The sequence below is a fragment of the Mytilus galloprovincialis genome, chromosome 10 (genome assembly GCF_965363235.1).
Source record: "Mytilus galloprovincialis chromosome 10, xbMytGall1.hap1.1, whole genome shotgun sequence".
Taxonomy (NCBI): domain Eukaryota; kingdom Metazoa; phylum Mollusca; class Bivalvia; order Mytilida; family Mytilidae; genus Mytilus; species Mytilus galloprovincialis.
Genome location: NC_134847.1, coordinates 50,887,055 through 50,907,889, shown reverse-complemented (window position 1 = coordinate 50,907,889; position 20,835 = coordinate 50,887,055). Strand labels below are relative to the sequence as shown.

Sequence of the window (20,835 nt, the reverse complement as noted above, 5' to 3'; positions counted from 1 at the left end):
CATAATATCAATTTTTGATTTTTTTGCGAAGTTTCCCTTTAAAACACTTTTTTGTTTACTTTTGATTTCCTTAATGCATGAAATTGTATAGCACTCATGTAACTGTTTTCAGACTTTCTCAATGCATTATGAAGTTTCTTAGATTTCAATCATAAACATTGGGGTTTAAGACCACTTTAGGCAGATACCTATATCTGGTTACCAGTTGTTATTGGTGAAGGGAGCTGGAGTACTGAGAGAGAACCTAGAAATCCTCATCAATTAACATCAAAGTATTAATCATATTGCCAGGAGGAGGGTTTCAACTGTTGATTGACAGGCTAGTAATCAGTGAAGATAAACAACTGAGATCCCTTTGATTTCAGGAAAAGATGCAATCACAAACAATGATACTGTTAATTACTCAGCCCAAATTAAAGCCTCAAGCAGAACTGGACTTAAAAAATCAAATGGAATTATAATTTGATTAAGTACTAAATTAAAAATAATAAAAATATACATACATTTTTATTTCATTGATATAAATACATTAAAGTGACATTCTATATGATTTTACTAAGATTTATTTGATGACAATGTTATTAACTGAATACGTCTAGATTTCTGGTTTCCTGATGCTGATTTTATCGTAAGTCCTGTAGATGGAGCTGCAGGGGTTGTCTTATTTGCACTATTTTTGTCTGCCTCTGTTGATTTATTTTTGTCACCATTTTCACTTGCTGGTCTATCTGATTGGTCAGTTTTTGTTCCCTTAGTTACAGGACTTGCAGCCAACTGAACATCATCTGTGCTTGTTTCTAAAACCAGTTTCATATCTTCGCTGTCTGTATCCATGACAACTGGCTCCTCATTCTAAAAAGAGATAAAAAGATATCAGTAACTTTATCAAAGACAAAACAAAAAAGTTTTATAAATTTCTTAAAAATAAACATTATGTTATGCGGTTATATACTTTAATTTTCACTCTATAACATTGTAATGAATTTAAAGAACTTAGAAATACTACCTATACTTGAGACTTAAATATGTTTTCATATTCTTCATCCTCATTTGTGTGGACTATAAATCAAGGACTTGACTCTAAACAATTACCTGGACTGACTCAAAATGAGGTGTATGAATAATGCAATATCAACTGTCACATCTAAACTAAAAATATCTGGAAAACCGCTACCAAATGATGCAGAGAATAAGTGAATAAATAAAAAGGTCTATAGATACTAATTTTTTAAGACTCTTTAAATAAGATTGAGGTTGATACCAGGTGCATACATGTATGATATTTTTTATATTCTCCATTAATGTACTGAGAATTTTGTTTGAGTCATACTAGACTTTAATATCATACCAACATAATAATATTTCTACTTCATATAGTCTTCATTTCAGACAAAAGGTATCATCTATGATTTGTATTGTTTGGATCATCAGTTCATGATGAGGATCAGTTTGTATAAAATATCAAAATCATAAGTTACTCTTAATTCTGAATTTTCCTTTTGTCTTAAATAGAATTGTATGTTCAGTTTAATCATTAAATAATATAGACATTTAAACACATATTGAGTTTAGAACATAAAAAATAATTACCTTAGAACTTACAGAGGATGCTGAAGGACTACTTGTTTTCTCAACTTCTTCAAGAGGTTCAATATATGGGACACCAAGTTCTTCTTTGTCAAATGTTACTATGGTACAATATCCATCTGTAGAACTCACAATGAGAAACTGTCCATCTTGGGACCTGAAATGGTAAACAAATCATCTGTAGAACTCACAATTCTGGGGACCTGAAATGGTAAGCAAATCATCTGTAGAACTCACAATGAGAAACTGTCCATCTGGGGACCTGAAATGGTAAACAAATCATCTGTATAACTCACAATGAGAAACTGTCCATCTGGGGACCTGAAATGGTAAACAAATCATCTGTAGAACTCACAATGAGAAACTGTCCATCTGGGGACCTGAAATGGTAAACAAATCATCTGTAGAACTCACAATGAGAAACTGTCCATCTGGGGACCTGAAATCGTAAACAAATCATCTGTAGAACTTACAATGAGAAACTGTCCATCTGGGAACCTGAAATGGTAAACAAATCATCTATAGAACTTACAATGAGAAACTGTCCATCTGGGAACCTGAAATCGTAAACAAATCATCTGTAGAACTCACAATGAGAAACTGTCCATCTTGAAATCGTAAACAAATCATCTTCAGAAATTAGGAGCTGTTCATCGGACTGCCTTTAATTTTGCAAAATTAACCTCTCAGCCTACCCACAAGGCAATATCAGGATTTTCCTCTGAACAATACTGAAGGACTGCAAGCAAAGCTCCCAAAATAAACCATAAGTCCCAAAATATCCATTTGTTTGAGTGGGGGTTGTATCTCTTCCTATATAAAGGTACTGTAAATTCAGAAATTACTGTGTGCATTTTTTTATTGTGATTTTGTCATTCTAAACTAAAATGCGATTTTTATTTTTGCGATATTGAGAAAAATCCTGTTTAATTCATATACCTATAAAAATTTCAAAATGAGACTTTAAATTAATGCAATTATAATCCATACGCCAATTTTACCATTATTTCTGAATACACACAGAGGTGCTGCTGGTATTGGTTTCTCTTTTGGAATGTCAAATATATTAATGAGGTGTTATTTCACGTTAGTAATTTACCAATGGGTAGACGTTTATATGTTAATGGGTCATCTTCTAAAGATATGTCTGTCAAAATTGTGTTCTAATCTATTTATCAAATTATACATTCAATTCTGAAAAGTTACTATAAATCATAAAGAGAAGCTTCAAGGATACGAATATTAAACTATCTTACCATGCTAAATCACTTATTTGATGATAGTGTATATTAGTCACATGAGCAAATGGCATCTGTTGTTGTGTATCATAGAACAATACTGAGTCTTCTGTTCCTACAGCAAACACTGTTCTGTATGGCAAACTGTCAATTAAAAAACATGCATTAATTCCAGAAACTGAAAATGAGGCAACAATAAAGTTGAGAAAAGAAATGGGTAATATGTCAAAGAGACAACAACCTGACCAAAGAGCAGAAAACAGCCGAAGGCCACCAAGGGGCCTTTAACACAGTGAGGAAATCCAGCACCCTGAGGCATGGTTCAGATGGCTCCATAACAACTTAATTGACTTCTCCATAAACATCTGTTGTATATACCAGATATAATTGTAACTTTAGTAGCTTAGTTTAGGTACAAAATTTGGTATGGAACTCTTGTGTTCACATTTTACCACATGTGACCTCATCTATATTCTTTTCTTATCTCAGATCTACCCTGTCCTGTTTCTATATCTAAACTTCCATATGTTAGTTAATACAAATTAATAAAATGTTAACCACTGTAAACCAGAGTAGTTTTTTTTTATGTTAAAATGATTCAAGTTCAAGCAATAGAAGATAGAACTTCACTTGTTTTAAAAGAGTATCTGAGTAGATTTATGATTTTTGTTACAATGAAATGGCTGCTTTTTATACTGCTAGTTCTATGAAAATTTATCTGGACAATAAGATTCACTTTACTGCAAATCATTTCCTGAACATTTCTTAATTCTTATACTCTGCTTTAATTCTGTAAAATAAAATGTTTAAATTTTGTCAATGACATCCATCCATATTTTCTTTTATAAAGACTTGTGATTTTGTTCTGTATATGACACTTATTCAAATTTTGCAAGAACTACATTTACAAAGGCATTTTTTTCACTTAAATTACTGCATTTCTATTGCTTTAAACATCCTAGATTTGAAAAAGAACACCTCATAATTAGTATAAATTACCTAAACATTGTTGAATATTTCTCCCATTCCTTCAAATTATTATTGTTGGTCTGATCTGAAAGGAAAATCATTGAATTACCAAATTACTTCAAGCATTCAGTATGCTTTTAATTCATTTAATAAGCTTTTTAACACAAAACTAGAGGCTCTTAAGAGCCTGTGGCGCTCACCTTGGTCTATGTGCATATTAAACAAAGGACACAGATGGATTCATGACAATATGTGTGTTTTGGTGATGGTGATATGTTTGTAGAATTTACTTTCTGAACATTCTTGCTACTTACAATTTTTTCTTTATATAATAAACTTGGCTCTTTAGTTACAGAGGAAAATATTTTGTAAAAATTTACAAAAATTGAGTATAAAGGGCAATAACTCCTTAAGGGGTCAACTGACAATTTTGGTGATGTTGGCTTAGTTGTAGATCTTACTTTGCTGAACATTATTTCTGTTTACAGTTAACTCTATCTATAATAGTATTCAAGATAATAACCAAAAACGGCAAAAATTCTTTAAAAATTCACCAATTGGGCGGCAGCAACCCAACAACAAATTGTCCAATCTGAAAATTTCAGGGCAGATATAGATCTTGACTTGATTAAAATGATTAACAATTTTACTCCATGTCAGATTTGCTCTAAATGTTTTGGTTTCAGACTTATAATCCAAAATTTACATTTTATGTTCTATTCTTAGCCATGGCGGGCATCTTGGTTGGTGGCTGGGTCACCCCAATGATGATTGTGACCAAGTTTGCTTAAATTTGGCCCAGTAGTTTCAGAGGAGAAGATTTTTGTAAAAGTTAACGATGACAAGTTATATATATATCTAAAATACCTCCTGAATACAATTAAGTAACAGACATACTCACTGATTCACATAAATGAAAACCTTGCAAAATTTCTAAATTTGCAGTATCTATTTCAAACTAGTTATTAAGAGTAGCAAAATTTACATATCAATACCTTCTGATCCAGATTCTTGTCGACTTATCTTTTTCAACTCAAATTTCTGCGGACAACACCGGACACATACAGTTACTTTATTTGGACTAGGTAAATATACAGAAGGTCTGAAAGAAAACAAATAAATTCATTTCAGTATGCTTAACTTCTAATGCCTCAAATCTGTGATACTGCTTTAAATTTGAGGGTCCTATATAAATTTATAACACTAAGAATTTTTATGAACAACTTAAAGAGATTATCTTTCTTAGAAAAATAGCAAGCTCTTCTTACTAACTATCTTCCACACTATCTTATCATTCCAGCTTCATTTCATAATTAAACTATTCATGCTAATGCACTGATATGTATGTTTAATTAAAAATTGTAAAATTATAGTGACTGGAATTTTTGTGAAAATTGAAAAGCATGTATGAACAAGAATGTGTCCACAGTACACGAATGCCCCATCCCCCTATAATTTTCTATGTTCAATGGACCGTGAAAATGGGGTAAAATCTCTAATTTGGCATTAAAATTAGAAAGATCATATCATAGAGAACATGTGTATTAAGTTTCAAGTTGATTGGACTTCATCAAAAACTATCTCGACCTTAAACTTTAACCTGAAGCGTGAACGGACGGACGAACGGACAGACGGATGCACAGACCAGAAAACATAATGCCCATAAATGCCATAAATGGGGCATAAAAATTAAAACACAATTTTTATAATAAAACTTTTGATTATTACCTTATCAAAAAAGAAGTTTTGTGAACATACAACATATAGAATTCCTATTAAATGTCTATAATAGGAATAAGGAATACTTACTTGGTAAGCAATTGTCGTGAAAACATATATGTAGAATTAATCAATTTGTCACCACATTCAATGCATCCAGCTGGAACAATCAGAATTTCTCCATCTTGTGTAAAAGTCAAACGACGAAAGAATGATCTCATTGTATCATCGTGGAACATTTTGAAAGACTTTGGCTTAATTTCTGATGGGCTGTCTGAGGACTGTGTTGCTGGTTGAGGTAACGACATCTTTGAAACCGTATGTAAACACTTATCATTACTAAGATTAAAAATTCTCAAAGACCTGGAAAAAATGGAAAAGATTAACCATGAAGCTGCTTTTAGTGTATATCTTATCTATTTCACAGGAAAAATTACAATTCACAACACTTTTTTGGTTGTAGTTCTCAATTACAGAGTGGTCTCCTGTCCACCTGTTATTGCATGTACTTCTAAATTGAAGAGTTTTTACTGATTAAATGTTTTACCCGCATTTTGTCAACTTCATTTCTAACGGTACAAATCAACTTTGTTAAAATTCTAATGTGTAATCATGTTTACTGTTGAAGTAATCTCATGTTATTATTTTATCATATTATGTTTTTCACTATTTATATAATTTTTTACTGTATATAATCCATTATAAGGAATGACGCCTCCCTTTCAAAAATCCTGGATCAGCCCCTTGGGATAGTGTTGATTGGAGACATTAAACCCAACTTGTATGATAATTTTTTTTTTAAAAATAATCCAATAAAAACTGACAGATCTAAGGTGTTTGAGTGGTGGCCTTTGGCTGTTTTCTGCTTTGGTTGGGTTGTTGTCTCTTTGACACATTCCCTATTTCCATTCTAAATTTAATTCAACATGATTTCTTTACTTTTACCTTACCTATCTGTACTTAGTGTAGCGACAAATTCATTTGAAGGATCAAATGCTACTCCTTGTACAAAACTTTTATGATCATTAAACAATGCCATCTTTTCACCTGAAAGTAAAACATATAAAACATATATATTTAAAGCCTTCAAGGAAAACAATATTTGAATGTAACAAGGTGCTCCACAGGGTGCAGCTTTATACGACTGCAGAACCCTGAACAGTTGGGGCAAGTATGGACACAACATTCAAGCTTGATACAGCTCTGAATTTGGATTGCGATCATTTTTTTTTAACATAATATGAGTTTCTGACACAAAACAAATGTCAAGATCTTACAAAATTATTGTGCAATATAGTGCAATTAAGGATTTCTTCTTTCAACTTTTCAAAAATTTGGAATTTAAGAAATTTGAAAAAAAATATTGAAAACTACCACCATCCTTTTTTTGGCAATTAGTCCAAAGCCTGACATTTCTTTATACATAATATACAAGTAGTTAGTGTAAGGGAGGTAAATCCGAACATATCCAACATTGTATGTTAAATGTTTTAGAATTACCTCCCTTACACTGCTTATAAATTGTCTAAATTGTCCATTGACCAGAAATATCTAGCTTTTCCCCTTTTTTGCCCCTAATTCCCAAACATTTTGAGCCATAATCCCCCGTCAATAATCAATACTAACCATCCCTTCATGGTATGGAAACTTGTGGTGTAATTTCAGAGAGATTCATACACTTAAACATAAGTTATTGTTTGAAAACTACAAAAATGATTATTTTGGGCCCCCTTTTTGGCCCCTAATTCATAAACTATTGGGACCACAACCCCCAAAATCAATCTCATCTTTCCTTTAGTGGTATTGAACCTTCTTGTAAACATTTATAGAGATCCATACACTTAAACACAAGTTATTGTCTTGAAACTAGAAAATGCTTGTTTTGGCCCCTTTTTGGCCCTTAATTCCTAGACTGTTTGCCCAATAACCCCATTAAATAAATCCAAACCTTCTACTTATGGTATTAAACATTATGGTACAATTTCAGAACAATTGAAATACTAATAAACAACTTTTTTTCCTGAAACTAGATAAATGCTGTTTTTGGCCCCTTTGGGCCCCTAATTCCTTAACCTTTGGGACCATAACCCGCAAAATCAATCCAAAGCTTCCTTTTGTGGTTTTAAACATTGTGTTAAAATTTTATTGATTTCCTTTCACTTATTCAAAAGTTATTATCCAGAAACAATCCGTCTTCGGGCCACGCTGATGACGACATGATACCAATATACAACCAAAATTTTTTTAATTTTTCGGTCGTATAAAAAATTGGAGACATGGAAGGATTATAAGAAAAAAGATTTTTTTTGGAAAGAACAAGTGTATTCAGGTCTTTGCAAACACATCATCTTAATAAACAGTGGGTATAAGACAACAGTAGCTTTAGACCATTGCCATTCATCTCTCTGAAATAAGTTTGTTCTTCTCCAATGTGCTTTTAGAAAAATTTGCAGAATTATCTAAAACAAGGTTCTTGGTTGTAAGGATATTTCGAAAGTCATTTCCTACGCTCCCAAATACATTTAAATGGAATAGCCCTTAGTTTTGTATGTCTACTAACCTTTAACTATGTCCCACACTATAGCTGTATTATCAACAGAACCAGAGATCATTCTTTTTCCATCGGCTGACCAGCACAAATCATAAACATCCTCTAAGTGACCTCTGAAATATAAAACATAGACATAGCTTCAATTTTCTGACAGATATGCTAGATAATCTGCTAAGAGTGGAAGTATTTAATTATATGTAAACTATATAAACATTGAGAAATTTTTTCTTTTTATATTTTTGCCTCTAGACTCAAATAAAGGGTTTCGTCAAGGTTTTTTTGGGGTATGACAAAATGAAGAAAAGTCACATAATTTATTTTGATTTTGATTAACACAAAACATTCAGTATTCACATGTGCACCATATAAAATATTTTATTTTTAATATTCTGACAACGTTCACTTGATTTAAGTCCATCTTATTACAAACTTGTCTGAATAATCCAACAGAAATAGGATTTGTTGCCTACTCAATCATTTCTACAACACACCACTATTTCTTAAATAATTTTTGAAAGGTCAACAAATCTTAGAGTGGTGATCAATTTAAGGTTAGTCAGAGGACAGGAGACAGCCCTTATTTGTCTTATAATTTATTAATACCTTAACATTTTAAATGGTGTCCAATTTTCTTTGTTATCTTCTTCATCTTCATTAAAAATATTATTTTGTGGCACAGGGACGTCGCTTAACTTCCAAAACACAATTACACTGTCTGAAAAATAATGAACAAATAATATTTTAATTAGCATTATTGAAGTATCAACATACAGTGTTCTAGCTACAAAGTTTGAACAGGGCCCAGACCTGATGTTTTTTATTGACGCCTGTGCCTTTTTTCTGTCATTCCTCAGGCTCTCTGCCGTTTTTAATACCGAAAAATCAGCATTTTTCTGCCTTAAAATACCGGTAAAATCGTAATTGTTCCATGAACAAGAAATTCAGCTACCTGTGCAAGCTGTCAAATTATGTGTATGGCTTTACCTGATGGCTTTGGTGTCAAACACATTGTTAATTAACACCAATTACCTTAGCTTTAAGTCATAAATAGTTTGTGATTTTCAAAAAAGTTTGACAAACAATTTGATTACTTCCCCTTATTTATCACCTGTTCACAATATATATATTACCTAACTTTATGTTTCTTTTCGTAAAAAGATTGAATATAGAAAAATTGAATGCAAATCCATATTAGAATATTAATTTAAATTATTTTCACTTGAATACACTTCCAAAATAATTATTTTGAAAATTGTATTTTGCATCTTTACTTCCAAAATAATTATTTTGAAAATTGTATTTTGCATCTTTACTTCCATTAATTTAATTTATCTATCAAGTGCAATGAAGAATTCACAATATTGAAACCTGTTAATGGTCATACTGGTATGGTGACAGCATGGTAAAGACAGCCATGGCTATAAGGCCAAAAAAAAAAAAAATAGGTGTGTTTCCGGTCGCCCGACCGACCCTAATTTTTTGGCGCCGACCCTAACTTTTTTTCCCCGGAAAAAAAAAAAAAAAAAAAAAAAATCCGGATTTTTTTCGTTTTTTTCCGGAAACGGTTTTTGTTTAGTATAGCCTTTGAATGGCATCTTTTAAACGTTTGATTTCAAATAAAATTTTAATACAGTAAGCATTTGTGTGATACAGATTGAAGTCAAACAACGGCATGGCTTCTGCTATGGCCATCAGTCAAAGTGTGTTATCAATAACAATCGATGAGTGTCCACACAGGAACGAGAAAAAAAGTATAATAGCCCCATTTTCTAATTCTACCACCTTTATTGATATATTCAATCAGTATCATGACTTTGGATTAAAGAACAATGAATTTACTGTGTAATATTAATATTTGGTATTTGTAGAAAAGCTGGCATCAGTTCTGTGAACTAAATTGTCTGAAAGAAACTGATTATAAAACAGGTCTTTGCTGAGACAGACTTTGATGGGCTTTCTGTGTAAGACTATAGCCTGACCCATACAGATGGCATATCAGTTCTGAAAAGTTTGAAAATTTTATAAGCTGGAAGTCCTGGCCAAGTCTTCTGCAACTTTTGAACATGGACTATTCATATCTTGTATACTTTATACAATGAACTGATGAAAATAACCTGAAAGAATAACAAACTGATTATAAAAATACACAAAAAACAACCGAAGCAGGCCAGTAAAAAAAAAAAAAAATAAAAATAAAAAAAAAAAAAAAAAAAAAAATACCTACCTACCGACCCTAATTTTTTGGGGCATGCAACAGGAAACACACCTATTTTTTTTTTTGGCCCAAGTTGCATTTCTGTAAATATTGACAATGCAATTTCCCATAGGAACTCCTTTTATGGCTAAAACTGTCCCACTTTTACTATGAAGTTTAGAAAAAAATCTTATCCTAAAATTGAAAGTTCATATGCACCACAATTTTTTTCAAAGGTCAAAATATAGGGCTGTGCGGCATATTTTCAATGTTTATATGCCCTGAACTTCTCAGAGTTTAAACTTACACTAATTTTCTTAACTACTCCTACCTCGAATGAAAGGTTACCACAGATTTCAATGTAAACAATATGCACTTGTTTATTTACTGGAAACATTCCCAAGTTCTGTCTCTGCGATATGGAACACAGAGAGCATAACTGGGAACCAGTATGTAAACAAAATTAATTTTCTATGAATATTCAATTACTCCCCAAAAGAGGCGTGTTTTCAGAAACAGCTGTATTTACAAAGTGCAACCTATACAGACATTTATTCAAATAGAAAACTCTCTAAAATCAGTTTTTCTCACATTAATACTCATTTATCAGAATTAAAGTCTTAAAGAAATCACTGTGTATACTCTAAGTTTTTCTTTACTATACATTTTATACCCCCTCCCCTGTTTCAATTTTTTAAAGAATTTGAAAACAAGACTTTAATTATTGCCAGCTTACCCTATTTGCATATTTTCTGATAAAAAAATGCCTAGAACCTGGTAAAACTGTTTTGATAACATATTGAAAGCATATCAGAATATCATAAATGTAATGTTTAGCAGTCAATCATTACAACATTCAAGATTATATAAAGTATCCAATCCAGCCTCTATCTCCAGTCCACATCTTACTGTATGCCTATTTGTCAATTAAAGAACACATTTTCTGCCTCAAATGGTCAATTTAGAATTCTTGTCACAACAGTATCATCTGTAACCATATATCTGACACAATTTAGCTACTATATATACTAGAAGTGTTCAAACAAAGCCATATTTGCAATAGTTGTATGTATGCAGATACCAGTCTGAGATATAAATTCACTTAAAATGTTGTAGAGATGACTGCTAACATCTGATTTTTGCATAACTGCCAAGCATAGTTATTGTTTTCTATATCAAGAACTTTAAAATCATAAAATCATAGCATTTACAAGTTAAATTATTTGTTTTATGACTCAAGGGGTAGGCAATTTCCTATGTTTTTTGCCCCTGGGGCCTCAAATTTCCTAAATCATTTTGCTGTTTCTAGCAATCTGGAATATTTAGTACATATTCAGGATAGAACACACTATTGTAAGTTTTCTTGAGATATTTTTGTTTTTCTAGCTTGTATTTATTATGCCGTGGTGACAAAAAAGCAGATTTAGGTGTTGCGGCTTACTTTTGGGTTATCGAAAGGACACAAATACCCCATAAATAATATTCAGGAAGGATCTATGAGTTTCAATGACTGTGAAGAGTAAATATAAGCACGTCTTAACAATTTAACTTACAAATATAAAAATATTATGATTTAATTTTGTATCCAGGCCTTTAAGTAAACTATGCAAACTTTGAATTTATGCTGAGTCATCATATTTAAGGCCCAGGATTCTATTAATCTTCATTAAATATTTATAAAACTTCTTATTTGAGTTAATGTCTTTAAAATCTGTGAAATAAACCAAATTTTGTTAAATTCTGAATGTTCCCCTTTTTCACCCTATATAGGTTGCATTTCTGTAAATATTGACAATGCAATTTCCCATAGGAACTCCTTTTACGGCTAAAACTGTACCACTTTTACTATGAAGTTTTGAAAAAAATCTTATCCTAGAATTGAAAGTTCATATGCACCACAATTTTTTTCAAAGGTCAAAATATAGGGCTGCATATTTTCAACGTTTATATGCCCTGAACTTCTCAGAGTTTAAACTTACACTAATTTTCTTAACTACTCCTACCTCGAATGAAAGGTTACCACAGATTTCAATGTAAACAATATGCACTTGTTTATTTACTGGTAACATTCCCAAGTTCTGTCTCTGCGATATGGAACACAGAGAGCATAACTGGGAACCAGTATGTAAACAAAATTAATTTTCTATGAATATTCAATTACTCCCCAAAAGAGGCGTGTTTTGAGAAACAGCTGTATTTACAAAGTGCAACCTATAATATATATGGTGACATCAACTACAAGAAAGCTTAAGGATGTACTTAGGTGAGGATTTGGAATTCGTGTCAAATGTTCAAACTCCTTGGTGTTTTACCATACAATACAAGGTAGAATATTTTGCCCCATAACACCCATTTATTTTTTCATATAAGACTTTTATCCTTAACGAATGCTCTACCGGCTTATAGTATCAATTTTAATTTCTTGATTTATCAATTTTCACCTAACCTCACCTAAGTACATCCTTAATGTAAATTATAAGACAAATGTTTCCCAAAGAGGGTATCGGCATCATGACCATAGACTTATGAAGTCAACTACTGTGGATTCATTTATTTTCGTGGGTATCAATTTTCGTGGATAGAGAAAAAAAGACGTTTCGTGGTATACATAAATTCGTGGATCGCAGATTACAACAACAAAAAATAGATACGTAATTCGTGGATTTCTTTTTGATTTAGGAGATCATTTAACCTCCTTGGTTTGATCAATAATAAAACAAAACAAAAAAGAAGAAATTCATTGAAAAAGCTCGCTTGGTCATTCTAGGCTAAAGTGTTCATTGATAACTTCGATTACAATAATGGACAGAGACAACTAATTATTTGTTTGTTTTACAATTTATACATTCTTGTCTGAATTCTATAAGGCATTCAAAACTTTATGATTGAAAGCTCATTTCCCTAATCCCGATATAATAAACAGTGATATAAGTATAAGGTGTGAAAATAAATGTTCATGTCATAATCAATATTGCCTACGGGCAATATCCCCGTACTTAATCCTATTGATGTTTAATCACTGGTAAACCAAACTATGACACGGTAATTAACAACTTGCAGTTATTTTCCATGAACAGTTTTAATCAATTTTAAAAAGTAAATTATCACTGATATTAGATATATTTATTATAGATTTAATTAAAATACTTGTATTTTCTTTCAATAAAAAAAACACGTGTTATGTTACAATGTTTATCGCTAGTCAACAATTTACTTGAACTGCATAACATAACCGGAAATAAACATCCGACTCAATACACATTCCTCGGGATTATTCTTCGTTGAATTCTTAAATTCGTGGTTCGCTGTTACCCACGAAATCCACGAAAATTGGTATACCACGAATAAAAATGAATCCACAGTATAAAAAAAAGTGTGCCAAAAGACATAAATTTCATAACTCCATTTTAACTGAAACTTGATGTTTCAATAATGCGAGATAAAAATTATGTGCTAATTAATTATGACGCTAAAATAAATTTACATGTAAAATTGCCCTTTTTTCAATGACATTCATGCACAAAATTGCCCTTTTTCTGACTAGCAACCTGCCCTTTTCAAATCCTGGCTAGTACACTGACATAAATACATGAGAAAATGTCCCAGGATTCATATTTATTCAAATTTTCTGCCAAATCTGCTTTGATGTTGACTCGAACTTCCAAAATGAGAAGTCAACTCTACGTTAAATTGAAATTTAAAATACAGGCTGCTCAGTGATGACAATATTTCAGTTTTTCTACGACAACGTAAAATCTAGTTTCAAAATCAATAAAAAATCCTAATTTTTCAAATAACTTTTTGTGGTTTATTTCAAAGGAACAATTATGAAACAATACATATACATGTATGAGGATTAGCATATTTTGTTTACTTTTTTCTCAATCAAATGTACAACCTTTACTACTAATAACAGTAGAATATACATGTAAGTACTATTAAAATCTACCTACCATCTCCTGCTGTGGCCAGCACTTCTCCTGTAACAGAACAAGTTAATAGTATCTAATTAGCATATTTATTAAGTATATAGTATAGGAATATTTAAATATTCATGACATTGGTGAAAGACTTGAAAGCAATTGAAGATATACAAGTTAGATGCTGGAATATAATATAACTCCTTTCGTACAAATTTCAGGATGGAGACTCTAAAAGAAATTGGAGAATAGTGCCTTCAGATAGGTAAACATCTATGAACTGAACATGTTTGAAAAACTGCAAACCTTAACAGTCTACATCATTTGTATAACAGTATTCGAATAATACCACATTCTTTGGCATTCAAGATATAACTCTGCTTTGTTTCATATAACTTATAAATATAAATGCTAGGTACAATTTGTTGTAATATGATACATAATTCTGACTTAATATTTCTCATAAAAGGATGAAAAATAACTAGAAAAGATGTATTTATATAAGTCTTACCATCCGGGGAAAATCTGCAGACATTGACAGATTTTGTGTGTCTTTTCAAGTTAGATATAAATTCAACTGTTCCTTTACCATCACCACCAACTTTGATTTCCCATATCTGTTTAAAAAAATCAAATGAAGATGCAGTTACATATGTAACCAAAATGCATGTGTTGCCTCACTAAGCATAATCACAATTTAAAGTTGTCGAAAACTGGGAGTAGGTGTCTGACCAAGCACAAACACACACAAGCACTATAACTTATCACAGACAAAATTGCATGTCTACAAAGTTTCCAGTTCTGAATTAAAGTCAGTATGTATTTAACACATGTTTGGTAGAAATGAAAACAACATCATAACGTTTTCAAAATTCTAAGTTATCTAGATCTGCATTTAAAAACTGTTTCAGCAGAATCCATTGAGTGTGTAGGTAAAGGTATAATCTTTGGTTAACTTGCTTGTTAGCTGAACCATGAAGTCATTATTAGGTAAGATATACTACCCTCCTTTCAGAGAAGTCTAGTCCTACCAACAGATAGATTATCTGTCGAACTAGTCTATTCTTAAAGGAGGGTAGTTTACCTAACCTAATGATGTCTTCACGGTTCAGCTAGCAAACAAGCTAACCAAAGTGAAATTTATCATCTTTACCTACACACTCAATGCATTCTACTGTAATAGCCATAGATACAATATTTGAGGTGAAATCAGAATGATGGCAAAGAGAAAAACAATATCTTATCATTTTCTTGTACTTACACGAATAAATTTGTCGACACCAGTTGTAGCAATTCTTTTGACTTTTCTATTACCAGGTTGGAAATCTACACTATATATTGGATCTCTTTCATGCCAAGATATTTCTGGAGTTGTTACTTTCATCTGAAATACAACATTTCAACTTGTTTTATTTAATTCATTTTTCTACAAAGAATACTAATTCTATACATGTTATATAAAATATGTTTTCATTGCTCCTTTTATTGATATTATCAGAAATTATTAGGATAATAGCGATTACGTTTTTAACACATGTAAGTTTCCTTAACGTATCTTTATTTAGGCCAAAATAAATAAATAGTGTGTTTCCGGTTTCCCGACCCTACCTCCGTTTCTGCCGCCGACCCTAAACATTTTATTGACAAAAATAAAAAAATATCAAAAATCCGGATTTTTCGTTCTTTCCAGATCCGACTCTTCGTTTAGAAAACTATCTTCAAAACGTTTGATAGCAATGACCAATACGGATAAGTCAAGCGTTTCAAGAACCTAGATTTTAAATAAACAAGCATCGCTTTGAACAACCGTGCAGCATATTGGCTGTCAAATATGCAAAATGTAATCACATGGTTGCAAAATATTTAAGAGTAAAATGAGTTCAATTTACTGTTAAAATCCACAGTGACTCGGTAAAAATCCTAGGATTTTTCAAAATAAACTGCACACTGCTAGAAAACAAAGAAATAGTCGTGTCAACATCAAATACGTTAGTAAAGTAATACAAATAGACAGGAAATACTAAAAATTGACGACAAGGGGCAGACAATGTGTAAAAAGAAATAGAAAGCTTTCTCCAGTAGGCAGACATGGTGTATGATTCATGTTCATTTATAAATGAATCTGCCCCTGCACCATGTCTATTTTTTATTCTTTTTAATTTTCTCAGGCTGGTCCCACAACAGTTTATAAGGAAAAGAAGAAGAAAGAGAAGGAAAAAAATCATGTCCTATTAAAATATCTACATTTTTTTTCCATAAATTTAATAAGAAAGATTCTCACTTTTCTCAAAACCTGAAATTTTAACAATATTGTCAGAACCCCACTCATCAAGATTAAATTCTGTCAACAAGTCAAACATCAAAACACATATGTTTATTAAATAAAGTGGGTGCAAGAGTACTACCCCTCGAACAATCATAAGAAGTTGCTGCTTAGCATCAATTTTCAGTGTTTTTACTACTAAAAAAAGGGGTAGGAATCTGTTTCCACATGTATACCCTGTGTGACAGAAAATAGAAAATTAAAAAAGCTGTAGATTTAGTACTATTATCAAAGAAGCATGCAGGCTCATCAAATGATTTCATTTGGAACCTTTTTCTGCTGTCATCGATAGAAAAAAATAAAAAGTTTTCATAAAATAAAATGTTTTACCTACCTACCCTACCTAATTTTTTTTAGGGGTGAAATAGGAAACACACTATTTATTTATTTTGGCCTTACTATGACCCACAGGTGAAACTCAGCTACAACAAGAAGTAATTGTAACAGGATGCTGTTACGAAGTCTCCCAAACAAAGCTCTGATAACTCCCCATTCATATGGTCCCATGTTCATTTGATTTGATTTTTTGTCCCATACAAGAATATATATGGCTTATGAGTAGGGATCTCCACCATTTACAAGTTTTCAAACAGGAGGGGGTGGTGGTGACCCCCAGGGACTTTACCTACATTTCATTTGATTTGTTTTATTGTCCCCTACAAGAAAATATATGGTTTAGGGGTGGGGATCTGGACCGTTTACAAGATAATAGTACATTCTCAAATTGAACAGGTTGGGGGTGACCCCCAGGAACTTCCATCTAATTTTATGTGATTCGTTTTATTGTCCCATACAAGAATATATATGGTTTAGGGGTGGGGATCTGGACCGTTTTCAAGTTTTCAAACAAGAGGGGTTGGGGTGACCCCCTAGGGACTTCCCTTTTATTTCATTTGATTTGTTTTATTGTCCCCTACAAGAATATATATGGTTTAGGGGTGGGGATCTGGACCGTTTACAAGTTTTCAAACAAGAGGGGGTGGGGTGACCCCCTCGGGACTTCCCATTTATTTCATTTCATTTGTTTTATTGTCCCCTACAAGAATATATATGGTTTAGGGGTGGGGATCTGGACTGTTTACAAGATAAAAGTACATTCTCAAATTGAACGGGGTGGGGTGACCCCCAGGAACTTCCATCTAATTACATGTGATTTGTTTCATTGTCCCATACAAGAATATATATGGTTAAGGGGTGGGGATCTGGACCGTTTACAAGTTTTCAAACAAGAGGGGGTGGGGTGACCCCCTAGGGACTCCCCTTTTTTTTCATTTGATTTGTTTTATTGTCCCCTACAAGAATATATATGGTTTAGGGGTGGGGATCTGGACCGTTTACAAGTTTTCCAACAAGAGGGGGTGGGGTGACCCCTAGGGACTTCCCTTTTATTTCATTTGATTTGTTTTATTGTCCCCTACAAGAATATATATGGTTTAGGGGTGGGGATCTGGACCGTTTACAAGATAATAGCACATTCTCAAATTGAAGGGGGTGGGGATGACCCCCCAGGGCATCCCCCTATATTTCATGTGATTTATTTTATTGTCCTATAATCATTTCTGAAGACTGCATGTATCTGTCACTTATAGTTTTCAAGTTATATTCATTTAAAAAATTTTGAAAATAAAATCCCATAGGGTTCTATAGTAAAACCCTCCCTGCTTTCTACCCCCCAAAACACCCCTTAATAGACCCCAATGCACAAACGAAAGATTGATGGCTCACCTAGACATATTAGTCTACCATTTTATGAAATCCTAAGTCAATCTGACAAGCGGTTTTGGAGAAACGCTGCGGACAAGTTCATTTTTTAAAGCGGCGGAAGAAGAAGAAGAATAATAAAAATAACTAGATTTGCCATTGCAAGCAATAGCGGATGTCACCCTTCCCCCCATTGCCACTAAGCGGCATACATTTCAGATTTTTTAAACAGTGAATGCACATATATGCATGGTTATGCATCTTTCTACAAATTTACAGATCATTTGAAGCATTTTGAAAATTTTGAATTTTTTTATGTTCCCATGGCAACGGCAGCCATTTTGGAAATTCCAACTTCAAATTCTGCTTCAACACATGACAGTCAACATTATTGTGAAGTTTCATTAAGATTAAAGCATTTTGAATTTTTTGAAATTTTTGCTGCTGTATCCATGGTAACATTGAAGTTCCAATGATTGTCAAAATCATTCAAAACCTGTATATAGTTGAAATTTATATTGTATGAAAATTAGATGATTCTAAATTAAGGCATACCAAAATTATTCACCAAATCCTGAAGTTTTTGGAGCATTTTGACCTGTTTTGCATTGTTTCCATGGTAACGGCAGACATTTTCGAAATTCCAACGCCAAATTCCACATAAACCAATGTTGCTCATCGTTACTGTGAAGTTTTATAAAATTTGGAGCATTTCCATATTTTGGAAATTTTTGGTGTAGTATCCATGGCAACATAGCAGTTCCAATGATTGCCAAAATCATCCCAAAGCAGTATATAGTGGGCACCTACATTGTATTAAAATCTAAAGATTTTTAGGTTAAGCATTCTCAAACAATTCACCTAACTCCAAAGTTATATTTTTTCACCATTTTTCCGTTTCCATGGTGATGGCAGCCATTTTTTTAGTGCCATTATTAAAAAGCAACAGGAAAGTCAGGGTTCCTTGTTATAGTGCACCATCATTCAGATTGGTTCCTTTGGCTCTGAGAAAGCGAGCGGACAAAATTAGGTGGAAGAAAAATAATAATAATAATAGGGAAAAAGAAACAGAGGAAAAGCAATATGTCACCCGACATTGTCGATCGGGTGACATAATAAGAACTGAGCAAAAACAATAAGTCTCCAAACTTTGTTTGGGAGACTTAATTAGGTAGGGACAGTTCAATATATATGTTCCAGCCATGCCTGAGGTCAATGACAATGAAGGTTTCATTGCAAAATTGGGAAGGAAATTTCTGTCAAAGTCCAACGGAAATAAAGGCTTCATCATTGGCCTAGTTCACCTAAAACTCTACAATCTACTTCAGAGTTAATAGATTATTACGTGAATGCACCCAAGATGATATTCGGAACATCTCTAAGTAACTTTAGGGTAAGGCCCTGACCAAGCAGAAAAAAATAAAATATCTCATTGGTTTGACGTCATTCAAGAGTTTCTCAAGTTTAACCCTGGCTCGATGAGGGTTGGAACCAGAGTACAAGGAGTTAACTCGAATGGTTCAAGTAAAATCGTATTGATGAAACCCGAGTAAGTAATGTTAACTCAAGAGTTTTAAGTGAACTCGGCCAAGGTGACCTTGCAGGAAATTGTCACAGTAAACAATAAAGATAGCCTCTACAGATATTACATTTATTTTATCTAAATATTAAGACGTCAAGAAGCTTTAGGAAACATCCTGATAGAAATAAAGATGCAGATGAAGCAAATGTGTACCATTTCAATTAATGGTATAGACCCAAACTGGAACTTCTACCATGAATGAGGGTCATAATTGAGGTATGTTATGTACCTTCATGAATAATAACCGTACAAATTCTTGCCAAATGACATTATTAATGTCAATAACAGTAATATTTGGTGCATGACATGGTGCATGACAATAAAATGTACTTTCTTTTAGATGATAAAAAAAATCCACTGACTTTGACTAATCAAGCTAAATTCATTCCAGAAACAACAGTAACGATACTTTTTTATCAGATGTCACTTACTAATCACGACATGCACTGTAAGGATATTTTGACACATAACACGGTAAAATATCAACCATTTTGTCATTTTTTACGCTAACAGTAGGCGAAGTTGACAGTTTGACACCTCAGGTAAAGGGCATTCCTCCCCTTATGAATGGTTCTTTTGGCAGCATATCAAATTTTAAACAATACTTTTTGAAGAAACCACAATTTGGCACAATTTTTTTTTGACTTGGGGTTACTTACTGTATAATATTAGATCTTTCAATATTTTATAGCTCTTTCAGAGTTTTAACATTTTGTTCTCAATAATTAAGTTAATTATTGGTGTTCTTTGTATTGAAATATTGCTTTGGTCTCTGTAAAGGCACCTTCTTGTGTTTTTATTTACTTCTTTGTGGTACACAGCTTTATAAATTTGGCGGTAGTTTAGTCTTAATCAGTTTAGCGCTTAATATCCGATTCCAATAAAAATTAACAGCATTAATATCGGTATTAGATTAAAATGGCTAAATCTAAATTAAATTTAGTAATCTAGTACAGGTTGGAAATTGCGTTGGTCAGTGGTAATAGATTGCCAAAAACATGAAAATAGTAACGCTATCTTGCTATATGAAATTCCGGAATTGCTTGTCCGT

At 32.5% G+C, this 20,835-nt stretch overlaps 1 protein-coding gene across 4 annotated transcripts; it reads right to left on the bottom strand.

Moving 5' to 3' along the window:
* Positions 1-494: 494 nt before the first annotated feature.
* Positions 495-20,663, bottom strand: LOC143047760 (chromatin assembly factor 1 subunit B-like). Of its 4 annotated transcripts, none has more exons than XM_076221002.1 (13): positions 20,569-20,663; positions 15,440-15,562; positions 14,690-14,795; positions 14,212-14,238; positions 8,668-8,779; positions 8,074-8,177; positions 6,464-6,560; positions 5,604-5,876; positions 4,790-4,896; positions 3,825-3,879; positions 2,844-2,969; positions 1,591-1,744; positions 495-852 (listed from the first exon to the last, which is right to left on the bottom strand). In XM_076221002.1, exons 2-13 carry the CDS (start codon positions 15,560-15,562, stop codon positions 556-558), a joined length of 1,581 nt encoding a protein of 526 aa, XP_076077117.1. In that variant the 5' UTR covers positions 20,569-20,663; the 3' UTR covers positions 495-555. The 4 variants fall into 4 exon arrangements, with proteins under 4 accessions (XP_076077117.1, XP_076077119.1, XP_076077116.1 ...); XM_076221004.1 differs by having other exon boundaries at positions 1,603-1,744; positions 20,444-20,633; XM_076221001.1 differs by having other exon boundaries at positions 20,444-20,632.
* Positions 20,664-20,835: the final 172 nt, after the last annotated feature.

Coding starts and splice junctions, on each gene's coding strand:
- LOC143047760 (XM_076221002.1), bottom strand. CDS start 15,562: ATGAAAGTAACAACTCCAGAAATATCTTGGCATGAAAGAGATCCAATA. Junction 8,780..14,211: donor GCTGGCCACAGCAGGAGATG/GTAGGTAGATTT, acceptor ATTATTTTTCAG/ACAGTGTAATTGTGTTTTGG. Junction 4,897..5,603: donor TCACGACAATTGCTTACCAA/GTAAGTATTCCT, acceptor GTTTTCTTTCAG/ACCTTCTGTATATTTACCTA.